At 49.2% G+C, this 15,675-nt stretch overlaps 1 protein-coding gene across 10 annotated transcripts in view; it reads right to left on the bottom strand.

Moving 5' to 3' along the window:
* Nucleotides 1-15,675, bottom strand: part of LOC106804876 (protein PRRC2C-like) — a 29,277-nt gene that overhangs the window by 5,355 nt on the left and 8,247 nt on the right. Inside the window, exons 10-32 of one of the 10 annotated variants that reach the window (XM_014806252.1) lie at nt 15,447-15,577; nt 15,050-15,115; nt 14,121-14,208; nt 13,635-13,802; nt 13,181-13,342; nt 12,333-12,526; nt 11,912-12,093; nt 11,224-11,364; nt 10,873-11,095; nt 10,635-10,710; nt 10,279-10,478; nt 9,681-9,943; nt 8,579-9,192; nt 5,988-8,431; nt 5,597-5,706; nt 5,160-5,341; nt 4,774-5,035; nt 4,482-4,648; nt 4,177-4,284; nt 3,859-3,936; nt 3,460-3,552; nt 3,012-3,209; nt 436-2,679 (exon numbers count right to left, since the gene is read on the bottom strand). In XM_014806252.1, coding sequence (XP_014661738.1) covers nt 436-2,679; nt 3,012-3,209; nt 3,460-3,552; nt 3,859-3,936; nt 4,177-4,284; nt 4,482-4,648; nt 4,774-5,035; nt 5,160-5,341; nt 5,597-5,706; nt 5,988-8,431; nt 8,579-9,192; nt 9,681-9,943; nt 10,279-10,478; nt 10,635-10,710; nt 10,873-11,095; nt 11,224-11,364; nt 11,912-12,093; nt 12,333-12,526; nt 13,181-13,342; nt 13,635-13,802; nt 14,121-14,208; nt 15,050-15,115; nt 15,447-15,577 — 8,394 coding nt within the window. Of the gene's footprint in view, nt 1-435; nt 2,680-3,011; nt 3,210-3,459; nt 3,553-3,858; nt 3,937-4,176; nt 4,285-4,481; nt 4,649-4,773; nt 5,036-5,159; nt 5,342-5,596; nt 5,707-5,987; nt 9,193-9,680; nt 9,944-10,278; nt 10,479-10,634; nt 10,711-10,872; nt 11,096-11,223; nt 11,365-11,911; nt 12,094-12,332; nt 12,527-13,180; nt 13,343-13,634; nt 13,803-14,120; nt 14,209-15,049; nt 15,116-15,446; nt 15,578-15,675 lie in introns of all 10 variants that reach the window. The other 9 variants (XM_014806255.1, XM_014806253.1, XM_014806248.1 and 6 more) reach the window with 9 other exon arrangements.

Genomic DNA, 15,675 nt, shown 5'->3' on the forward strand with positions numbered 1-15,675 from the left:
CTATAAGGAATATAATTATTCTGCTCTTATAACATAGTACTGATGTGTATACTGAATCTATACTGAATCTAGATTTTCACAAAGTCAATGAATTTCGCAGAATGCATCTCAGAGCGTCTAAAATCAAAACCCAGATCCCCCCCCCCGAAAATGGCAAAACTGTGCTCACCACGTAGCTTCAGCGCCGCACTTCAGAAAACTAAGGGCTGGTAGACATTTTTTAAGCACTAGTAGATTTTACAGGCCACTAGCCCTGCTGGCTAGTGAACATTTTAGGTTAGTTTCAAGCCCTGCTAATGCAGATAACCATTATTACTGAACATTAACAGCAGCTGCTATTGATACATGACGGCTGTACAACAATGGTGAATAGAAGGTAAACTTCCTCCAGAAATAGCTAACTATACTGACGAGCGCCAGTTAAGCACTACTTACCTGTGTTTGCTGCAGGATCTTCTGTCTCTCCGCAGCATGCTGAGCCTTCACAGACGCTGACATGGAGCTGCCTGAGCTCCCACCGGAGCCGGAACCACCGCCTCCAGACTGCCCGCTGTTCGACTTTCCTCCACCTCCCTTCTGCTGCTGCCCGTAAGGACGCTGGATGGGTCCCGGGTAGCGGCCGGGAGCGAGGTTTTGAATCTGACTCATGTTGGACATGACGAGAGAAGGCGGCGGCGGCGGCCCCGACGGAACGGGTCGGGATATCTGCTGGTTTTGCGGCTGATGCCGTGGAGGCTTCTGCGAGAACGGATGCCCACTCGACACCGAAGACGAAGACGACCCGAACATCGGTCCCCCAAGCTTATTACCCGACGGCTGCTGCTGCTGCTGCTGCTGCTGCTGTTGCATGTGCTGCTGCTGCTTCTGGTAGGTGGAGCCGTACTTGCTACCGGGGCCGTGCGGACTCGTGAGCACCGGCGACGGAGCGCTGACAGGCGTATGCGACGACGCGTCGACGGCCGGCATCATCCCGCTTAGCGACGAGCTGCCGCCGATCGGCTTCAGATGCTGCTGTTGCTGCTGCCGCATCGAGCGTGAGATCGGATGCTGCTGCTGCTGCATGCTCGGCTGCGTCGGGATCGTGATGCTGCCCAGGTTGAGTGGCTGCGAGCCGTACGACTGCTGCGTCGAGCCGAACGTCGGCAGTGTGTACGTCTGCGTCATCGGCAACGTCATCTGCTGCAGCGCGCTCTGCATCGCCGAGCCCTGCTGGAAGAACGCGCTCGTCTGTCCCGGGCTGTAGAAGCTGCTCGGAGGCGTGATCGGCTGGATGCTGTGCAGGTTCTGCACGGCGGCGGCGGGCGCACGCGACGGCACGAGCTGCGAGCCGAGCAGCGGAGAGCTGCTCAGGTTCTGCGGCGTGTTGAGGCCGAGAAGCTGCGTCGGGTCGAACGGGATGAACACCTGGGAGGGTTGCAGCGGGTTGCCCTGCCCGAAGCCGAGGCTGGACAGTGGCGCGCCGCCCTTGTTGTACGTCGAGCCGCCGCCGCTCTGCGTCACCTTCGCCGACGGCGTCGTCAGCGAGGACATCGCCGACGAAATGAGCAGAGGGTTCTGGTTCGACGACGGCTGGAAGTCCGGCGCCGCGCGGTACGCAGCGTTCGAGTAGATGTCCGACTGCGGGTTCGGCGGCATGAACAGGTTCTGCTGGTTGTAGGTCTGCGTCGCGGGCTGGTGAGCGAACGTCACTTGCGTGACGGGCTGCGAGAGGCCGTAGCCAAAGTTCGGCTGCGAGCCAAACTGGTTCGTCGTCGAGCCGTACGGCATGCGCTGCGTCAACATCTGCGACGAGTCCATCTGGAACGGCTGGTAGAGCGGGTTCTGCATCTGGTTGAAGATGACCGGCGGACTCGGGATGCTGGGCACAGCTGCCATCGACTGCGACGTCATCACGGAGACGGGAGCGAACTGCTGCTGGGGCTTCACCTTGCACACGTTGGTGCCCTCGCTCGCCGGCTTGCTGAGCACGGTCCCCGACGCGGCGGTCGTGAACGCCGACGACGCCGTGTAGGCGGACGACGACGACCGCCTCATGTTCTCCATCAGCTCGCTGTCCACTTGTCCGCCGTCGTCGCCGCCATACGAGCCGTAGTGGCCCTGCCCGCCGCCGTACTGACCCCCGCCGTACTGCGCCGTGCCGTACTGCGAGCCGCCGTACTGCGCCGCGTCGACGCTGTACTGAGACGTGTTGTACTGCGACGCGTTCACGTTGTACGTGTTGCCACCGCCGCCGCCGCCCGTGTACGTGTTGTTGTACTGCGACGCGGCGTTGTATTGCGACGCGGCGTTGCTGAACTGAGACACGTTGCCGCCGTTGTACTGCGACGTCACGTTGGCGTTGTATTGCGACGCGCCGCCGCCGCCGCCGCCATCAGCCATGCTGTGTTTCGGCATGCCGTACGTGTCCACCTGGCTGATGTCGTCGGCTGACATGCCGTGCTTGGAGGAGAAGCTTCCATACGGCTGACTGTCGTTGCTGCTCGAGAACGCCGTGTAGCCCTGTGAGCTCTGCTCCGACTTTGAGCTGAAAGCGTACGCCTGGTTGCTCTGCTCGTCCGAGGACATCTTCGCCTGAAAGGCGCTGTAGCCCTGGGAGGGGTTCTCCTCCTGCGTGAAGGAGCCGTAGCTCTGACCGCCGCCTCCCTCCTCTAGCACAGTCGGCATCGCTGTCTCCCACACCTGCAGACACCACATCACAAACATGAGCAGGAAAACCTACCACAGCTTTCCTTAAATTAAGTAGGTTGCTGCAGTCATTATTTAAAGTTAAAATAGAAAAGCGTTCCAAAGAGCTAATGTTTTCATGAAGTGCTGAACTGAATGATGTTATAACCAACACAACCTAAATTCTACAGGAAGGCTGGTCTGTAACCCCCACACACCCACAAACCTTCTCTTGCACTTTTCATGCCATGCCAATGGCGAGAGATACCTCTTAAAACAGATTTACCATACTGCCATACGCTCTCTGCTACCTAAACACGAATTAGCGGCGACGTTAACAACCTCACCTTTTTCACGGAGGCTATTTTTAGGTTGAGATCGGCCGTCGAGGGAGAGATTGCCGAGTTGATGGAAGCCATGGAAGCGGCCTGGTGTTGCCGGAGCACGCTGCTGTCCATTGTGTGCGACTTGCTCACCTTGTCCTCAGTCAGCTTGGCCAGCTCAGCGTCGAACGTGAAATCCAGCTTCATCTCCACCGATGTCGTCTGCCATGCACAATAACCGCGTCAGATTGAAGCCGCTTAGTAGGCTAAATTAGTAACTTGGTACATACTACCTACTTAGTAGGCTTAGCTCTAACTTCTAGCTAAAGGTAGGTTCTTCTTCGTACTAAAGGTAAGTACTTATAGTTATAATAATAGTAAATAACTTAAGTTAAGTATCCAAATTTAGCCAGGCAACAAGACCTGATTTGTAGTAACCAAACAACTGGCATCTATAACACAAGTTACCAACCTTGCCGTCCTGTTGCGGTTTGTTGAAACTAGGTGGCAGTTGTATCGGCTGTGGTTTGTCCAATTTTGCAGCATCCTTTAAATTCTTCTGATCCTACAAAAAGGTAAATCAGACATTCAACAGATGGTCGCATACTATCAACTACAGGAATGGTACGTTTACACGCAATCACGGTCAGCCAGTTACCCCCGACCCCCACACACAACATAAACAAAAAACGCACACTGGACGGATATAAGTAAGATAATTGCAACACTACACAAAATCCCTGATTACTGCTATCCCTGACACCTGTAACCCTCGTTAATTAGAGCTGCTACGTGATTCTCGTTTCGAAGCCTAATTAGGTATCACAAAATCTTTCTGAACGTGACCTTGACAGACTATTTAACAACTTGCCTGCTGCTCTGCCAACGACTTGCTCATTGCCTCGCCAGCATTGTCTTGCGACTTGTTCTCCGATTCACTGGTAGACCTCTGCAAAACGTTTTTTACCATATAATTTATTATTAGATATTATTAAATATAATATAATATTAATTTTATTCTAGAAATAGCCTATAATTTTAGTCTCTATCCATTATATACTACATTTTTTAATGTGACAGTCTATACAAGTCACAATAAGCTGATACATAATAATTTACAACCAAGCAACTTCTTTTAAAGTGTTTCTATAAATTTGTAAATCACATGCAAGTTTACAACAGTACAAACCTTGCTCGTGTCTGGTTTCTGAACAGCTCTACCCTTGCTGGGATCGACTGTTACGGGCGGACTCTTCTCCTTTGCTACTTCTCCATGATCCTGCTCTTTCTTGCCCACCTAAGAACAAGAGATCAAAAATAAAATAAAAGCTAGATCGAAACCACACTATTTGTACTGTTACCAAACCAGCAATTATTCACCGCAAGCAATTTCCCTACATTACACACACATACATTGAGTATCACTACTCCAGTTGAACTCTCAAGATGTTTTGCTGCAGCAGAACGCAGCCAGCCGAAGTACGCGTCACTTACATCAGTGCCCGTCTCACGCTCCTCGGCTGCTGTTCCTCCAGCTGACGATGTCTGCACACTGCACATCATAGCATCTGAGATGAGGCTGGCCGCTGTTGAGATGGGAGACTGCAGTTCCAGCGGCTTATCCCAGGCATTTACTTGTGGAGGCGGAGCCGGGAACGATTCTGTAGATCGTGTAAACGCCAACGTTATAAGCCTGCAATGTCGTACTGTAGAGCGACGTTAGACGTTACATCTGCTACATTTCAAATATAACATGAACACAGCTTCTTGATTTTATCTCGCATACCTTTAGTACCAGTCTGTGCTGGCTGCGCGGGCGGCTGCTGTGGCTGCTGCTGCTGTTGTTGCTGCTGCTGCTGCTGCTGATTCAACAAATTGAGTGCTTCATTTATGTCCCACATCTCAGGTGTGGGCATCGTGTCGTTGATGTTCATGTTCAGCTTGTTGTTCTCTCGCTGCTTGGCGAGCCGCGGCGGCAGCTTGCTGTGGCGTGGCCGCTCGTACGAGCTCGACCGCCCCTTCTTACTCTCAGCTTGCTTCTTCACATTCTGCGAAAAATAAACAACACTTCATAAAGATGCGTGCCAACAGCTGCAACGAAACCTGGTATCAGTGTTATCACTGTGATCCGCAAACAGGCTTGTCACACTTTTTCGAGAATCTCTTTAATACCTCTTCCTTTTCCTTCTTCTTCTTCTCAATGTTTTGTCGTCGGATCTGCTCCTCCAGAAGTGCTTTCTGTCTCTCCTTCTGCGTCTTTTTGGACATGACCTCCTGAAAGCCATCGTTACCATCGAATATGTAGAGCGGATCATCGACGGTCACCTCTGGCTGGTCATCGATCACAACCACACCTGCAAGTAATAGTTTTGCGAACTGACAACTGCTAGCAAGCATTGCTATGTAAACCTCCATAACTTCACTTCTGAGCAAGAAAGCATTACTAATTGAAAATTTTGTTATTGCTCAAAAGCAAATAACAAAAAGCTAAAACCTAATTATGCCTCACTTTCTTTGTACAATACAAACTACTAATGCAGTACATTGACTGACATGATAGTTTTATAGACAAACAGGAGAATGCACGTGTTACACAGTAAAGTACTTACTTGCATAGTTATTGAGATCAATGTGGTCAAGGGCACCAACTTTTTCCTTCTCCTGTGCCTTTTGCTGCTTTGCAACATCAGCCACAGTTGCAGTCTTGTTCACCGGTTTCCTAAATTTAAAAACATGATTACAAAAGATTAACCGTGGCCTTCATAGCTGGGAAATAACAAATTATACTCAGCACGCAACTCTCCCAAGATATTTAATCCAAAATCAACTGTCCAAAAAACTGCCATAAAATCAAACTATTCCCATCATGATAATTTGCTACCATCTAAAACAGTAACAATTAGCAATCATCAACAGTAGCAGACTTACAATTTACTGTTACTGAAATCACGGTCACTATTTTCTACAACCTCGCGCACTGTAAAAGAAATGAGAACTGACCTGTTAGATACGTCTGCCAGTGCGTTCTGGATCGCAGCAGGGTTGCTGTGCACTATCTCGTCCACACGGAATACCGCGTTCTCGTTCTGCCGGCCGGCACCGGGTGCCTTGTTCGACGGCCCCTTCCAAGAACCCTTCGGAATGCTGCCGTTCGTCCTCGCCTCGTGCCGCTTGTCTCCTCCCTTCTTGTCGGAGCGGTTCGACCGCTGACTCCTGTCCGGGGCGCTGGAGGACTTGCGTGGCGGGTCACCGCTGCGCGTGCGACGGTCGCTGCTCGGCCGCTGCCCCGAGAAGCTCTTCTTCACCGCGGCGACGCCGTCCTTCTTCATCTCGTCGTTCTTCGCCTCGTTCTTCGCCTTCTCCTCGTCCCGCAGGTTCCTCGCGGCAAAGTCGCTGCTCTCCGACGCCGTCTCCCACTCCTCGTTCGCCATGTCCGACGAGTTCTGCTTCGTCAGCGTCGGACGCTTGCTAGAACGCGGGGGCGCGCTCCCGCCGCGGCCGCGACCACGGCCACGACTGCTTTTACCCCTCCCGCGGTTACTCGACTGATTGTCCGGCCCGTACCCGGCATCTTGAGCGTCGTCGTACTGGTAGGCAGCACTGTGGCTGTCTCCACGGCCGCTGCGCTGAAACCTGGGCGGGGGTGCAGGCCGACGGTTCGCGTACCCACCCCGGTACTCCCCCCGCTGCGGTTTGTCGGGCCGACGCTGGTTCCTACCGTCATATCGATCGTTTCTTCTTCGTTCATCTCTTCTCTCGCTTGTTGCCGAGGTGGCTTCCTTATCCTCTTTAGAGGCAGTGTCCTCCTGTTTATTTTCCACTACTTTTTCTTCCGGCTTCGGCTTGCCTGCTGCTTCCACCTCTTTCGCAGCAACTTCCTCGCCCTTCTTATCATCTTTCTTTTCATCTCGCCTCTTGTCGTCCCGCCTTTCGCGGTTGCCGTCTCTGCGTGGCTTCTCAAAGTAGTACCTGTCGTCTAGCGAGCGGTCGCTATGGGGACGGGGGAAACCTCCCCGCGACGTTCCCCTGCCGCTGTAGCTGGCTCCGCGTCCTCGCCTGGACGGGACACCGCGGGGGGTGAAGCCACGGCCACCGCCTCGTTCCCCTGACCTAACTACATTCTCCGGCTTGTAGGACGACCCTCGCTCTTTCGTAGGATCATCTCTCCTCTCTTTGTTACCGCTCTTCTTATCTTTGTCGTCTGCCAATTCAGCAGCCACGGCTATCTCATCACCAGACTCTTCGCTGAGCTCGTCCTTTGAGCGCAGTCGCGACGGTCGTACGTCGTCCTCGTCCGACCAATCATCGCTTATGTCGCTATACTCATCGTCCTTTTTCCTTCTGTAGTCCGGCTGATCAGGATACCTCGAAGAACCGCTAGGTCGATCTCCTCGCCCGCGACCACGGTAAGAGCTGTAGCCGCTGCGACCCCGCCTAGGTGCGGTAAACTCCCCGCGACCCCTGCCGCGGCTTCTAGTGGCGCCCCCTGGAGCAGCACTGCCGCCACCACGACCTCTCTGCGATTCATCCAGCTGACGCTCGTTGCCGCGGTAATCTTTGCGATCTGATGACTCCTTGAAGCGTTTCATCGGCGGCTTTTCAATGGAGTCTTTCTTCGCCTCGTCCTTTTTCGGTTTCGACTTCTCGGATTCCTTTTCATCCCTCGCTTTTTTCGGTTTCTCTTCCTTTTCATCCTTTTCTTCAAGTACTATGGGAATGGAAACTTTCGCAGGCTCCTCTTTTTGTGCATCCACAGTTCCGCCAACAGGCTCCTTGTTTTCTTTATCCTGCTCGAGCACATCTTTCACTTCCTTCTTCACTACGACGGGCATTTCGACGACTTTCGGAGATTCGGTTTTCCGATCGCTGGAAGCAGAGGAGTCAGAGCGGGTGGACGAAGTGCGTTTCAGGGCGACACTCTGCTGAGACTGCCTCTGCTCCTGTGGCTCCCGCTGTTGGAAGCGTTTGCTGCCTTGCTGCTGGTCACGACGATCGCCTCCCTGTTGGTCTCGGCGTACGCCTTGCTGCTCACGCCTGTCCCCATCTCTCCTGTCCACATCCCTCCTGTCCACATCCCTCCTGTCTACATGCATGTCTCTTCGCGTACCCTGCGCGTCACGCCGCTCTGCCTGTGGGTCTCGTCTTGATCCTTGTTGGTCACGTCGGTCTACCTGTGTGTCACGCCTATCAGCCTGTGTGTCACGTCGGTCTACTTGTGTGTCACGCCGGTCTACCTGTGTGTCACGTCGGTCTACCTGTGTGTCACGCCTATCAGCCTGTGTGTCACGTCGGTCTACTTGTGTGTCACGCCGGTCTACCTGTGTGTCACGTCGGTCTACCTGTGTGTCACGCCTATCAGCCTGTGTGTCACGTCGGTCTACATGTGTATCACGCCGGTCTACCTGTGTGTCACGCCTGTCTACCTGTGTGTCACGCCGATCAGCCTGTGTGTCACGCCTGTCTACCTGTGGCTCACGTCGGTCTACCTGTGTGTCACGCCGGTCTACCTGTGTCTCACGCCGGTCTACCTGTGTGTCACGCCTGTCTACCTGTGGCTCACGTCGGTCTACCTGTGGCTCACGTCGGTCTACCTGTGTGTCACGCCGATCAGCCTGTGTGTCACGCCTGTCTACCTGTGGCTCACGCCGGTCTACTTGTGTGCCACGTCGGTCTACCTGTGTGTCACGACGATCTACGACGACTACCTGCGTTTCTCGCCTGTCTACCTGCAGATCCCTCCGCTCCACCTGCAGATCGCGTTGGTCTGCGTGTAAATCGCGACTCTCGTTGCGAATGTCGAGTGCTATCAACCGCCTGTGATCTTTAGGATCTCTCCACTGCTCCTGTCTCGCACCGCCGCGAGGTTGCTGATCCCTCTGATGATCCGGCCTGTCCTTGTTCTGACCGCCCGGCATATTGTCTTTAGTAAGCTCCCGCTGCCTCGGCTCTCTCGAGTCTTGCTGAGGCTTTTGGTCTCGCGGATCTCTCAGATCCCGTTGATCCCTCGGATCTCGAGGGTCGTGCTGATCGCGCTGGTGCGGCTTGTCTTTCACGTCGCGGTGGTCATCGTGCTTGCACTCCACCACCTTCGGCTCCTGTTTCGGTTCACGCGCGGGTTCTCGCTTCGCCTCGGGCTCCCGGTGCTGCAGCAGTGTCTTAGGCGATCCAGACTGCTCGGGGTGCAAGGCAGCCCAGTCTGGGGTGGCTACGATTAAACATGATTGAGATTAGAAACAGAAACACTGCCGGTGTCATATTATATAGTGCTACCCAAACGCATACGCATGCGCAGACGTAAACATTCAACAGAACCATGATTTTCTGCATCCTGTGCTTGGATGACTGTACTGTACTGTACTGTAGTGTACTGTGATTTGTTGTTGTTGTGATTAGGATTAGGGTTAGGGTTGGACGATACATAGGTAGCATGATTTCACGTGACGAGCGTGTGTATTATATTCTGCACCCGGGATGCACAATATAATGGGGATGCAATCGCTCACGCTACACCGGTAGCCACATCTTGCGGCCCTCATGAATGAATCTAATGATAGCACGTGCACATTACTACAATCACTACCAGCACATATAATAAAACTCAGAATGCAACAAGGATGTACCTAGTCGTTCCTTATAGTAAACAATATGTCTGCTATGGCATGTCCTGTTACACACAAAAAAGGTGACACTCACAGCATTTTTCTACATTGACGAGCGACTCGTCTAGTGGTTCGTCCCCCCAGCTCAGCTGAGCGGTCAGATCCTTCCTGCCTGACTGACGTGGACCTCCAGATCTCTCTGGAAATGAATCCTTTAAGGATGCTTGCGAACCACTCTTCTGCAAGGACGTTTGCGAGCCACTCTTCTGCAGTGACGTTTGCGAGCCACTCTTTTGCATGGCAGTCTGTGGGCCACTCTTCTGCATGCCAGCCTGGGAGCCACCCTTATGGGTAGACCTAGCAAAGTAATTCAGCATAATACATTTTTCAGTTGTAAACGTGAGCTTCATAATTAACACAGGTTTTGAATTGATAACTAGCGCATACTACCACACTTGAGTATAAACAAAACATCATGATCTCCCACACCTTTTGCTCCAAGTGCAAAGCTTTGGTTCCTCACACCCAGTATATTGTTAGCAGAACAGCTACAATAGGTTATTAGTTATCCAAAAAGTGTCGTTCTTCTTCGCTCCCACCGACTCTTCTACACTGCCACCTTGAATTGTAGTTTACCAAGCAAAAACCATATCCGGTAAAGGTTCGACACCTTTCACCTACTGCCCACTCACCTTTCATCATGAGATGCTCCTACTCTGGAATCCTTGCCTTTGCTCGATTCACGTGACTCCCTGGACCTAATCGAGTCCTTTGACTTGACAGAATCACGTGACTTGATGGAGTCTCTACTTTCAGGCCTTTGTGGCCGCGAAGGATCCATGCCTTCCTCTAATGGATCTCTCACGAGCGATGAAGGAATCTCTTGATGCTTCTTGATTAATTAATGAATGACACAAACAATTAAAAAATACACACAACGAAAGTACACATCTGGTTTATCGACTCTGGCTCCGGTTACTGGAACAATTTACTAGACATTAATATGTAATTTCGCAGTTCATTTAATCTAATTTTATATTTCACTCACATCTTGTTCCTTGTTTCGGGATGCCTGGTTCAAGTCCTTTGGTGACCGTGCCGGCTGCGGTCGGTCATCCCTCTCACTGCAATAGATTTTACGATGAGCTATAACATTCCACTCACAATCTACATCAAGTAACAATTAACACCGGTTCCGTGGAAAACGAATCCTCTTACACACACAATAAACTAAAAGAATGATTAACATCACGCAATGATCCACAGAAGAGAAATTCTAGGCTTACCGCCTGAATTCCCCAGACCTGGACTCTGGCTGCCGTTCCCTCATCTCCCTGGAGTCCCTCCTCTCCTTCGGCTCTCGGGGTTCTTTTGGATCAAACAGCTTCCTCTCTCGATGGGGCTCCTCCTCTGACTGACTACGCTCTTGCTGCTGAGATCTTCTGTAGTCATCGTAGTAGCCTGGTGCTGGGGGACCCCTCCTCTTCTCATCGTAAGATCCCTGTGCTCCTGCATCCATACACGCAGAAGTCAAGATTTAATGCAATTTGATACAACTTTTTAGAGCCGAATTAGCTGCTTAAAGCAAAACTGCAGCTCAGTTTAGGCTCGTTTGTTAGAACACTTTCCATACAAACCTTGACTGGGAAAAGCGGGTCGGTCGCCCGTCCACGGCCGATCGTCGGGAGTGCTACCACCACTTTCGTGTTGATCAGGCGCCGAGCTTTGACTATCCGTTCTTCCTCGTCCACCAGGACGACCGCCCTGCATTCCCATGCCTGCAACATCAACAGCATTTTACCACCACAATTGAATTAGTAAGCTCAATATTAAAGTGTCAAGCAAAGTTCATTTGGGAGTCCCTCACTATGATCTATTTGCATGATCAGAGCTGCACTCAATGAAATATCTCAAAACATGTGATGGATCAATTGCATCTTTTCACACACACCCCCCAGGACCATCGAGAAGGAGATGCGGATGTGCGACCGATAATGGGACACGCTGAGGCCAGTAGCAGCGGACCGACTATTGTGTTAGTGATTACACCAATGGTTAACGCGTGTTCAAGTGTTAACATATAGCTAGCCATGGTGGCTCCTGCTACCAGACTGCCGTATATAAGCGCTGCACGTGACGCAGTCGCTGTCTTTACATCATGTAAGCAAGCCACACTGACGTGTGAATAAACAGCTCCTAAGTTACTCACAACCTTATACGTTTCTATAACGCGACACCGACGACGTTGGAGGTCTCTTGTCACTGCCTTATGTGCCATCTAGGCATCTACGAGAGATAACTAAAAAAAACTAAACTTCCACACACCCTGCAGTGGCTGAATTCCTCTGTGCTCTTGCATATAGGTCCCAGGTCCCTGGGGCATGCACTGCCAACGAGGATCGTACATGGGCTGACCCTGCATCGGCGGACCTCCTCCACTTTGCTGGCCGGAGGGTCTCATGTACTGCTGCTGTCTCATCATCTGCTCAGCCTGCTGCTTTTGAAACCTAACGCCCAGAAAAGACGCACTTTAGGTTTAGCGATATCTTAATTTCAGACAGATATATCACAACGTTAACATATACAATATCATAAGCACCTATAATAGAGTAGCAACCTATAATCTAACGTTCCGGGATATATTACACTGCATATATATATATATATATATATATATATATATATATATATATATATATATTGTATTCTACTGCACAACCATTCTACAGCTTCAGTGACCACTTACCTTGGAGGAACATTTTTCTGGAACTGCTTGGAGAAGTTGCCTTCACCTTCCCGCTCCCTGCCGCCACGCTGGCCGCGGAATTCTCTGTCGCGGTAGTCCCGCTCCCGACTGTCCCTCTTCTCCCCCTGGCTCCCGTCGCGGGACGACGCACGCTTGCCAGACTCCGATCCCGTGTCTGGATCTTCTCTTTCCTCCTGCAATACAACACCACCAGGTTGTATTACCTATAGCCTGTCAAGACTATTACTGTATACTAATACAGCTCTCCTAACCAGAATATTTTTTTACGCATAAGACATGCACAGACCTGCCAACCCCATCTGATGATCATCAGTAATAATGATTGGATTTTTCCGTAACAAATAGGCATTTGTCAGTAACACCTGTGATTTAATTTATCTCTCACGGTGATTGGCTGAAAATAGCCTTCAGTGCGGTACTACTGTTCCTGGATCCGTGACGTCATTCAAAATGGCTGCGCCCATAAACCAGACAGACGAGCGCATAACACAGCATAATTTACCATTTTCAGTGAGTACCAATACGTTTTAAGAGCTATTAGTCTAAATCTACAGACACAGTAGTCATGTTACATGATAATAGTTGATTTTACACTGTGTTTATTTCTTTTTTTTGCATTAAAAAATATAAATTTCAGAGATTTATTGCTGTCCGTAATTTTTCGAGGTCGTCCGTAACACCGTAACTTTGACTCGCGTCCGTAACAAATTACGGGCAATACGTAACAGTTGGCAGGTCTGCATGCATGTACATATGCACATGTAATGATTATTTAAGAAAGCATAATGAATAAAGGGAAATTTTAAAAATGGAAGTGGCAAACTTACTGAATCTTTGCTGCGTTTATCTTCTCGCTTGCTTCCCAGCTTCTCGCCGAGAGCGGCCTTGCGTTCTTCCTCGAAACGCTTCTCCTCCTCCCTTCTCTGGCGCGCCCTCTCGACTGCCGCAGTCATCTCGCTGCTCTGCAGCCTCCTTTTCTGTCGCCACATCTACAACAATGAAAGATAAACTCGCAACTTAGCGTTCTTCCATTCATGATCAATCACTCCAATCTTGTAAGTAGCAATGTGCAATATTAAGATGCATATATATTTGTTTGTGCATTAGCGCTTACATCTGCATTTAGGGTTACACATCTTCATCATCCCATTCGCGTTGTCTGTACTCGGTACAATGCCTCATGCGTGAAGGTGTACAATACCAACATAAAATTAGTTGTTTTTTTTATCACATAAAATAAATAAATGCGTGTTCCATCACATTCTAGACATGTTCTGTTACCTCTTCATCATCCACATCGGGCTGCTTTGGTGGCGGTGCACGTCCAGGCTGGGAAGGGTAAGGGCCAGGTGCCATAGGACCTAGCCGAGGGGGTCCTGGAGGACCGCCCGGGTACGGTGGCATGGGTGGCCCACCACGATGATCAAACGGCATTCGCTGCTGCTGCCACTAAACCGGTGAAATAGAACAGATTTTGCCCGAATTAGATGATTAAACAGATCATTTAATCATCCGTCATTTAACAGATCTTACACGCACATTGTTATCATTAAATGCTGAATTACAAAATTATGTCTGCCTCGGTGGACCGGGCCTCTCTCCCTGCTCGACATGCAAGTAAACAGTGAATTACAAATACATTACTTCATTCATAATTTAGTTATAATATCTGTATAGTAGTACCCTTTGTAGTATTTAGTTGTTTTCGAAATATTGTAATATATATATATATAATTGTATGCATGTAAGATATACACGTATGCTCACCCGCTGCCTGTACTCTCTATCATCCCGCTCATGCTCCTTGTCATGACTTCTCGATTCTGCTGACCTTGTACTGTCTGACGTATCTTTCCTGCAAGTCAATCGACGGCAAGTTGAACATAATGATATGTAAATAAAGGAAGAAATATAAATGTACAGCGTAACCTTTTCTACTTTGATTCCCCTAAAACTAGCATCTCGTTAATTGGATGTTTTACGCACTCTTCTTTGTACATTACAGTTACATGTAAAAATTACGTTATAATCAAAATGGCAGTTGGCATAATTTTCATTAAGTAGTAGAATACAACTATTAAGAAATAATTTGAGGTTGGCCTCAATATACACCGTGAAGCAGACATATCAAATATTTAACCTAAATATTTAAAAACTATATGATCACTCCATAAATACAGAGGTACTTGCTCAGTAAAACAGAAATTCTGATCAGCTTCGTAACAGAATCATATGATTGACAGATTGTTTTAGAAGCATCATCGCAAGTATACAATATGGGCCATGTAGCTACGCAGGGTGCGAAATTAACGCGAGTCCAGAGGCAAATACTCCATGATTTTCTGTCGGACTCCCTGATTTGACATATGCGGGAGTCCGTGTGACTCCCTGAAAATTCTGCTATACTAACTACCAAGTCTACTTCGTTCCAAAGCATGGCCTCCCGGAATTGCCGTATTTCCCCAGCAAATGTCCAAAGACAATTTGGCAGACGTGCAACTGCATGAATATTCAAAATAAGCACACGCGTTATTGTTAATATCTTTAGTTTTGAACTTCAGACTGCGGACTCCCTCATTTTGCTGCAGACTCTCTCTTTTTGAGGGCACCCTTGTTCAAAAGTTAATTTCTACATCTGGCTACGTGTACATATAGCATGCTATGGTTAGCTAGAGTGTAAGGGCTATGCTACTCACCTGCTTTCATCCCTATTCAATCTGTTGCTTGCACTATCTTCATCATCACTGAACTTTAACTCCTTACTGCAATCGACAGTATTGCAATGGATTTTTAATGGTAACACTTAATATTCAAGTAGACAGTAAAATATTGTAAAATATTCACATATATTGTTGTAAGTACAATTTATCGTTTAAAGAGGTTTATTCATAGAAATCCACATCCGTCCATAAACGACATGCCATCCAAAATTCCAGGAGGAGAAATTCCTGACATGTATTATGTTAAACGATCTAATTACACAAGAATATCATACATGAGGGTGTAAACTTACCCTATTTTAAACTAGAATATTAAGAGTTTCACACTCGAACATGTCAAATATACATTGAACCCGATGAAGCCCTAGCATACCTATAGTCAACTTCACTCTGCACTGCTGCCCAACTGCTTCCATTTTGGTCATTTTCCATTATGTGGTCCAACTCTTTTAAATCCTCGTCCCTGACAATAGCTGGTCTACTGAACGCCTCACCATCCATTTTCTGCAAACAGTCACGTTTACGTCTATTGCAATACGTCTAGTACATGAGGTAAGCAACATGCAGCATTATCTCTAGATACAAACACTTCAACAGAAATG

Source organism: Priapulus caudatus, unplaced genomic scaffold (genome assembly GCF_000485595.1).
Source record: "Priapulus caudatus unplaced genomic scaffold, Priapulus_caudatus-5.0.1 Scaffold91, whole genome shotgun sequence".
In the NCBI taxonomy this organism is placed as follows: Eukaryota; Metazoa; Priapulida; class Priapulimorpha; order Priapulimorphida; family Priapulidae; genus Priapulus; species Priapulus caudatus.